General features: G+C 36.4%; 1 protein-coding gene and 1 long non-coding RNA gene across 3 annotated transcripts in view; one reads left to right on the top strand and one right to left on the bottom strand.

Annotated features, from left to right (window-relative positions):
• The window catches only part of LOC130051756 (vesicle-fusing ATPase-like), a 28517-nt gene extending 24863 nt beyond the window's left edge, over positions 1 to 3654 (bottom strand). The window contains exons 1-2 of one of the 2 annotated variants that reach the window (XM_056154344.1): positions 3567 to 3654; positions 3189 to 3445 (exon numbers count right to left, since the gene is read on the bottom strand). In XM_056154344.1, the coding sequence (XP_056010319.1) occupies positions 3189 to 3193 (5 nt within the window). In that variant the 5' untranslated portion in view covers positions 3194 to 3445; positions 3567 to 3654. The other variant, XM_056154345.1, reaches the window with a different exon arrangement.
• Positions 3655 to 4098: 444 nt separating this feature from the next.
• On the top strand, positions 4099 to 8736 carry LOC130051759 (uncharacterized). The gene is made up of 2 exons (XR_008799994.1): positions 4099 to 4409; positions 8197 to 8736. It is a non-coding gene; the product is annotated as an uncharacterized LOC130051759 (long non-coding RNA).
• The last annotated feature ends 327 nt before the right edge of the window (positions 8737 to 9063 follow it).

The following is a 9063-nucleotide window of genomic DNA, read 5'->3' on the forward strand; positions in this document are numbered from 1 at the left end:
ATTGAATGGTCAGTATATTCCTATGCCCAGTTTGACCCTTGACCTTTGACCATATGACCTCAAAATCAATAGGGGTCATCTACTCCTTAGGATGTACCAGTGTGCCAAGTTTGATGTCTTTCAAGCAAAGGGTTCTCAAGATATTGAGCGGACATTATATTCCTATGTCCAGAGTAGATTGACCCTTGACCTTTGACCTTTTGACCTGAAAAACAATAGGGATCCTCTTCTACTCATAACTAACCCACATATGAAATATCATTATCATCAAGTGAATGGTTCTCAAGATATTGAGCGGACAACACATGGTCTACAGACAGACCGACCGACTGACAGGTGCAAAACAATATGCCCCCTCTTTTTCAAAGGGGGGCATAATAAGTAATAGTAAATAAGTAACATGTGCTTGTTTACTGAAAACTTGCCCAAGTTAATGCAGAAAACGTGATCTCATTGAACATACTAAATATTAAAACCAGGACAGAATCAGAGCCGAAATAATGGTCCCGATATTCCATATTGGAAAGGCCCAGGCCCTTGAAATCAAGATCTTAAAAAAAACAACTGCTAAATGTAACATACAAGAACTATGTCATCATAACTTAAGCTGATCTCATCTGCATAATTATAGCTGAACTTTGAGGGTGTCTAAATAAGTATGACCAAATGATTATCTGCTATACAGATTATCTGGTTAACATTTTAGTTTTACATTTATCACATGTCTGCATTTAATAAAGAATACATGTATGCTGCATAGAGCTACACGACAGATGACAAATGCCTGGAATACCTAATCTTAGTCATTCTGAAACACGATACATGAGTATGGGGCAACATCATAGAGCTCTACAAGAATCTTACAGGAAGCAATGATTTAGAAATTTCAGACTTTATACTCTAAATAGGAGTCATCAACAAGAGGCCATAACTAGACAAGGTAGTGGTAGCATGTTTCAGATACATTCTTGAGATCCACCCCAGACTAACATCAGAAAATTTGTACATTATTCCATAATTTCCATGGCCACCTAGAACAGTTTACTACTGTTTTAAGGACTGACAATGGGTTATAAATGAACTAGGAATTCCCAGCAACTAAGAATAACAAGACTGAAGTCCAACGCTCAACAGTTGAGCTACAGGGTTAACACACTTTTAGTAGGGCCTACTATGCCAGCATCTGAATAGTTGCAATTTTTTTTTATTCCCACGTTTTTTATTAATGACCTGAAGTAATGTTGTCATGTCTGACTATTAATATTTATATGTGCTATATGCTGCATCGTGTTCTATCCCTCAGCCCACTGAGCCCAGATATGACTACAATCATTACAATTAGTCAGTTGCTAGTTAACAGCTGATAAAAGAGAACCAAAAAGAATCAAAAAGACAAAAGAGAATCTATGAGCATTAAAATTGGAGTGTGGGACCCATACTTTATTGAGGACATAAACAAAATGACAATGGTTCAGAGACAGGCTGCTAGGTATGTCACTGGCAAACACAGCAGCCTCTCTTAGTGTCAGTCACAAGAAAACTAGCAGACAGACAAACAGACACATAACTTACCATGTTATATAAATCGGCTTGGCTGAATATTTGGACTGACCCCTTCACCGAATCTCAGAGCAGTTCATAATTCATGTCTGGAAATTTACTTTCACCTTCGGCCAGTTCTAGCCATTAATGTGCACTCAATACGCTGGTTTCGAGATAGTCTGAGTTATTTCCCTTTGCAGAACTCTTGTACATAGAAAGGCTCGAAACAAGTTGTTTACATGTGGAAGTGGGACAAATATTTATCATTGCATAAGTGAATGTGCTCAGGCAGTTTCTCATACTCAGTTTCATCACCCGAATTCAACTGATACACAAACTAAGTAATTTATAAGTATTCAGGGAATAAATAAATACATGGAATTCTTATTCATATCACATTATTTCATTACTCGTACGTATCATATCCATGACATTACTTGCAAATATTACATTGTCTTTATGTTTCCAATTTAGTAAAACATTTCTTTCGATAGTATTTTGTATTTCCTACATTTACATACTTAAAGAGAAGTCGCTTTTAATACATTTCATTGTTTTCCTCACTGATTGCAGGTTCACTCTATACCACTTAGGCATTCAAAGTTCCACTAAATGCACCTCCTACACAGAAGAGCTCTTCAAATAAGTAAGATGACTTTTTTTTATAAAACCAACTCTGTATCACTATTGATGCTGCATTAGTGACTGTTTTCATTTTGAGATTTTCATACCTAGAAGGTAAGCAATTTGCAATTTAATTAATAGTGATAGCAAACAAAGCTCGCGTTGTGTTGCTTTAACTTGCTTACGTGATGAGCTCACTTCAATGATTACACAATTGAGTCATGTGATTTGCTCTTCATCAGCTGAAAAATGAAGGGGACTACCCATAATGCTTCCAAGAAAATGTTACCGTCTCTGCGGTATACTTCATTAACAACCCCGTAGATAAAACAAATAGTTTGGAAAGTACCACAAATGATTTTAAATTCCAGACAAGCTTTCCCATACCTTCATACGTTTTGTTGTGGATAATTGCTTGATTTGAAAGAAAAACAATCGCAGCTAATGATGACGTCACAATACACTGTTTACATCAACCGCGTTATATTTCCCGCATTAAATGAATATTGCCCCAAGTCGTGTTGTAAGATGTTATGGGTCTTCGCTTGTCTCAACGGTCACACCGTAAACATATTAGAGAGTTAGTTTATCAGTCAACTCACTTAATTGAAGTAAACAGCAGTGTCACCTAAGTACACATTAATTGCTAGAACCGGCCGAAGCTATATGTAAATTTCCAGACATGAATTATGAAGGACTTCTCCAAGATTCAGTGAAGGCATAAGGTGAGCCTAATCTCAGCCAAGAATTCCCAATATTACATCTTGTAATAAACAGTCCATTAAAAAGTGGCCATTAAGCAAAATTCATTCTTCCCACGCACTATACAAAATTGGAATCATCTCCCTACGGACACTGTAAAGTCGAGTTGTTCAAAGCAGCTGTTTCACTTTCAGCTTCATCTCATCTATAATTTATGTCTTACTGTCTTACCCTCAAATCATTTGTTTGTTTTTTTTATTATCTAGCTTATTTTCATATGAAGTGATATAATCTTCAACAAGTTGAAAGCGATCACTCACCTCATACAGATGGCTAGTCAGCTGACTTGCTTCGACAGACGAAATTCGGACTGACAGGGATCTTTGTCAAAGAAATATAGAAGTCCGTGTTCTGTTTTTTTCGGGTATATACAGAGTTGCTCTCTGATAGAACCTAATAAAAAACTAACGGTTTTTATCCTACCTTTTTAAAAGTCAATATTGATGAGATCGATTCAACGAATGTTGATTATGATGTTGATGTTCACTCCCTCTTCGTTTTCATCCTCAGGTCGTGACTAAATTAAAAACCAAACCGTTATTTATTATTTTTTTTGGTCCAAACTTGCATACAATCGTTTTTCTAATATATATCAGTATTTAGATCGATAGGCAGCTTGTTTAGCTTGTTTAGTGTACTTGGAACGAATTGTGCTTCCTTGTAGACCAGAAATGCAAACGGTTATGAAAATCTTCCTCGATTACAGCTCCAACTTGTAACTTCCGGAATTATATCATGCTAATTTTAGAACTCCACGTGTAACTTTTCATGTCATCAAAACATGCGTCATGCATAAAGTGTTGGTGCATGTAGTAAAAATATAATAATGACTTATTAAACATTGTTTAATATTAATATACCTAATTTTCACATGAAGTTGCTTATTCAATTAGCCAATGGGATTTTTAATAACACATTTGGTAAAAGTAACACATCAAGTAGCATTTCATGAAGGGTGGATCTATAAAATTTTCAGTGTTGCAATCCAAATTGGTACATACATTTTCCACTCACATGTGAAGGTAGGAAGCATTCATTAAAGACTTTACGATTCAGCAAATAATCAAAGTACTGAAAGTCGAGCTTTTGTGATGACATACTGTACACTGCATAATAGCAGAGTTTTCTACCCCTTATGAAGCTTGCGTAACGCGCCCTCTGGTGAGAGAATGCTTCATTGCTTGAGTTTCCTTATTCATTCGAACAGATTTTGAAGCAGACAACTTGTAAACTTGTTCCCATGAATTTTACTTAAATTTAAAGTACTGTAAATTCCATAGTAATTACTAATAGATATATTTAAATCCAACACAATATACAGCAGTAATACGTTGTCATAAACGCTGGTATTAAACTGATGATAGTAACGATCGTTATTTAACGATCGTTACTATCATCCCAAGATGGCGGAAGGAAATTCCGGAAAGACCACATTTACTTATTATATCTATTTGTATTGCTTATTTGCGAATGGTATGTATGTAAGAAATATCATACACTAGCAACAATTACGATCAGGCGTTATTTTATCTTTTATACGGCTCATAGGAACAGAAAATTCGTCGTTGAAAAAACAGCGAGGATGACAGTAACGGAAATGAATGATGATAGTAACGTAAAACTTTCGTTACTATATGATCCTCGCTGTTTTTTCAACGACGAATTTTCTGTTCATTTCAACAAGTTTTTATCTATTTTTATTATTCTGTATAATGAAAGTGTGTGACTTTCTGATGTTTATGTATACTTCTGTTTTTGTATGTTTGACATCTTTAAAAAGGTGGCATCATGCACATTTTATATGGTTATTAATGAAATTTAACTATATTGAGTGGAAATTATTACAGTTTTTCCACTTTCAACCATTAATATTGATAAGTCACACGAGGATGGAGCCACCTTAAGCAGGGAAGGATCTTTATTGTGCTACACCTGCTTTGACACGGGACCTCGGTTTTTGCGGTCTCGGATCATCCGAAGGACCGCCCCATTTAGTCACCTCTTACGATAAGCAAGGGGTACTGAGGACCTATTCTGTCCTGGATCCCCACGGGACGATTACTTGTGTCCCTATAACACCCGTGTCCCTATAATATGAAATTAAGTGAAGAAATTTATTCATATTTCCACTCTCATTCCATTCCCGATCAAAAAGTTCAATTTTATCCATATATTTGATAAAGTAAAGTGTCATCTTTATTTGTGACTATATTGTATACCGGAAGCTTCTGTGTTTAGGCTGTTCGGGTTTAAGCTCACCTGTATGGAAGCCGATAGGTACGGAAACCGATAGGTGCCAGGGTATAGAATTAATATTCATTTAACTGGCGGCCGCCATTCAATTTATATGGCGGCCGCCACTCAATTTAAATGATTTATTTGGCGGTAGCCGGTTATTTAACTCCTCTCTCTTTCTCTATCGCCGCCGCGGTGGCCGACAGGTTAGAGCGTTCGCCCCGTATGCGGAAGGCCGGAATCCCGGCCGCGACAGATTTAAGGTATTCAATGTATAATGACCATATTTCATATCTAATAAATGGATGGTGGAATTTTTGTAATCATGGTATCATTTTGAAGGGTTCATCAAATAAAAATAATCCACCATAGGAATTTTCAAAATTTTGTTTACTGCTTTATTTATTTCACCAAGAATTTAACATTGAGGTATATGGGAAAAGCATGTTTTATTACAATATATTAAGAAGAAATTATATTTGCATACAAATCTTCTGGTAGAAAGTTACATACACTTTCTCTTAATGAAAATATGAAATAAAATTAATCATTGACCACACACAGTTTTAGAAAATTAGATTTGTCTTATTTTTACAAAGGGCAGACAACTCTTCTAAAAAGTCTTAAGTCCAAAAAGGTCAGCTTCTAATCATTTACCAGTCATGTGAATTTCATCTGCTTCACTTTCGTCATTATTTAACAATAAACATTTATGTTGATCTAAATCCTTCAAAATTGTTCATTGTCCTTTCATTATACATGGAATACCTTAAGTCGTTAAAACAGGTAGTGACAGTTCCATCGCCAAACGCTCGGCATCAGGTGTGAATGTCATGGGTCCTCAGAGATGTCCTTAAAAACGGATGTCCCGTGTCACAGTAGGTTTGGCACGCTAAAGAACCTTAATTCACTACTCAACGGCCGTAAGCGCAGAGGATAGGCCTAAATTTGAAGCCCTTCACCGGTCTTTGTGACGTCTCCATATGAGTGAAAAATTCTCGAGCGAGACTTGAAGCAAGATGCAATTAATCAATCAATCAATCTTTATCTCTCTCTCAAAATAAAAGGTATGCAACACCTTCTCAATGCTTAGTAATATGTATGTGATATACAATTAAGAGCATTAAATTATTGTTTTTCGATTGTTCTGTTAAATAAATGTTTACGATATCAAATGTCGACAGATTTGCGCAAGAGCAAATCTTCATGTGTACTTAATATACCAACGTATTTGGCACGTACATGTAGAACCACGGGGCTGACCCTCCATTTTTTGACAACGTTCAATTTCTGTTACTTTCACATGCAAAGTAAGTTATTTTCACATGTGAAATAAGATTAATTGGTGGTAGTAATGAATGGTAAAAATGTAATAATGAATGAACTGATAAATTGAAGGATGAACGGAGCCTCCTCCCTCCAATTTAGGAGTACGAAGTTTGGGCAAAAGAGACATTTTAGGTTCCTTTTCTGCTTGTCAACAATTGTAGAATACAATTTCTCCTCCGACTGTCCCTACACTTTGAAAAACGATGCTATGTGTTTCGTACTATTCTAAATTGTTTTTGCAATTGGCAGCCGTCATGTATAGATTAAGTGGCGACCGCCAGATAAAATAACTGGCAGCCGCCAGTTAATTTATATGGCGGCCGCCAGATAATAAGTTGCGGCCGCCAGTTAAATTAAGTGGCGGCCGCCACATAAATTAAGTGGCGGTTGCCAGTTAAATAAAAATGAATGCTATACCCTGGCACCTATCGGCTTCCGTAGAAAAACGATGCATTGACGAGTACAGTCTGGGATGTTTGCTGACAGACACTGATGGCTGTCTTGGTGCCGAAAAGTCCTGCACCCATTCAAGAAATCAAATGATTTTGTCATTTGATTCTCCAGGAGTGGTAGAAATTACTGCTTCTTTTATCGATTACTACATTTTTCTAAACAAGATACCACGATTTACCTTAAATTTGCACCCCCCCCCCCCAAATCCGCCACTGATATAAAGAAAATCATTAAAAATCTTCTCTTTTAAGAACCATTAGGCCAGAAGAGTGGAGATTTACCTGAAAGCTTCCTGGTATAGAGTAGTATCAAATCTGTTCAGATCATGGCCCCCAGGGGTAGGGTGGGGCTACAATTGGGGATAAAAGTTTTACATGTAGATATATAGGAATATCTTCTTCTCCAGAACCAATTTCGATCGAACTCGATACAAATCATCCTTAGGTGAAGGGGATTCAGTTTGGTCAAATGAAGAGCCAAAGGGGAGATAATCACAAAAATGCAAAAAGTTGGGCAAGGTCATTTAAAAATCTTCGAATTAAATGGGAATGAGCCATCGTCACTTATGCCGGTAATTTCAGTGAAACTCCATTGTCTTCCGGTAAAAAACTGATTTACTCCACTCGGTCAATTCCACCTACATGTAGTAATGCTGTAAAATAGAATATTGCAGTCATTAAAAGTTTCCATTAAGTTAATTATATTATAGTCTTTGTTTTAAATATTGTTGCCTGCATACATTTTTCTATTTCCTCAAATTCTTTTTAAAATATTTATCCGACTGTTGTAGCCTGGTATGTTGACAATATTATACTCCTTAACAGCACATACATTTATTTTACCGATTTGCTCATATGCAAATGTATGCATAAATTAATCCAGGTGTGCACTAAAATTCTGTACCAAAACAGTTTATTCTTACAATAGCATTGTATATTTTTCTTCCTGTATCATTTCTCACTTATCTGAGATAGATTTTATGGCTTTTGGACGAAAATATATAAAAATTGTATAATTTTCTTGTAAAAAGTACCAGGTTGTTTTGATCTTGCTAAAATTTAAAAAAAAAAAAAATCTATGTTTTAATGCTGTGTGTATTTCATTATTATTATTTTAATACGCCTTGAAACTGATGTTTATTCTTACCTAGTATATTTATGGTATCTTGTGTTTTCATGTTTTATGTGTACAATCAGGATAGGTACAGCTACGGACTGTTTACATGTGATAACGCCTTTTATTTCATTGCAGTGGTCTAGAGGTAGAACGGTCACCCCGCATGTGGAAGGTCTGGGTTCGAATCCTGGCCGCAACAGACCTAAGTTGTTAAAACAGGTACTGGTAGTGACAGTTCCATCGCCAAACGCTCAGCATCGGGTGTGAATGTCACAGGTCCTCAAAGATGATCTCCCACGTCACAGTAGGTGGGACACGCTAAAGAACCCTCACTGCTCAATGGCCGTAAGCACCAAGCATAGGCCTAAATTTGAAGCCCTTCAGTGGTATTGGTGATGTCTCCATACAAGTGAAAAATTCTCATGAGGGACTTTAAACAATCAATCAATCAATCGTACTATATATATATATATATATATATCAAGATTCATACGCATTGTTCACATTTATGAGGAAATGGTTATCATTTCAATTGGTAGACGTATTGAAAGTAAAAATACTGGAAATGTAAATATTCATTGATGCTCTACAATTTGTTCATTTTTAAACTGTGGCATGCTCAATACTTTCATAGGTGAACTTCTTGCATGAAAATAAATCGGATTTAACAACACACTGTACATTTATATGCAAGAGCAGTGTGGTCTCCCTTGGTCGTTCTCACATCCCAGTGTGGAATGTGGAGATGATCTGACCAATAACTGACTAAGGCCATTTAAACCAAAGTCGCACATCATAGAAGGCAAAGCCCACAAAAAAGAATCCTAATTGTTTCCATGTACATCAGCTGCTAATCCGAGATTCCTCCGACTCTTAACCCCACTTTTATTTTGTGACTTCTGCGGGGGACCGCACATGTCAAATATAAAAGCGGGGGTAAGAGTCAGAGGAATCTCGGATTAATCAGCTGCATGTCTACAGTAGAACTGGTGTCACCACAAT

This window comes from Ostrea edulis, chromosome 2, assembly GCF_947568905.1.
Source record: "Ostrea edulis chromosome 2, xbOstEdul1.1, whole genome shotgun sequence".
NCBI lineage: Eukaryota > Metazoa > Mollusca > Bivalvia > Ostreida > Ostreidae > Ostrea > Ostrea edulis.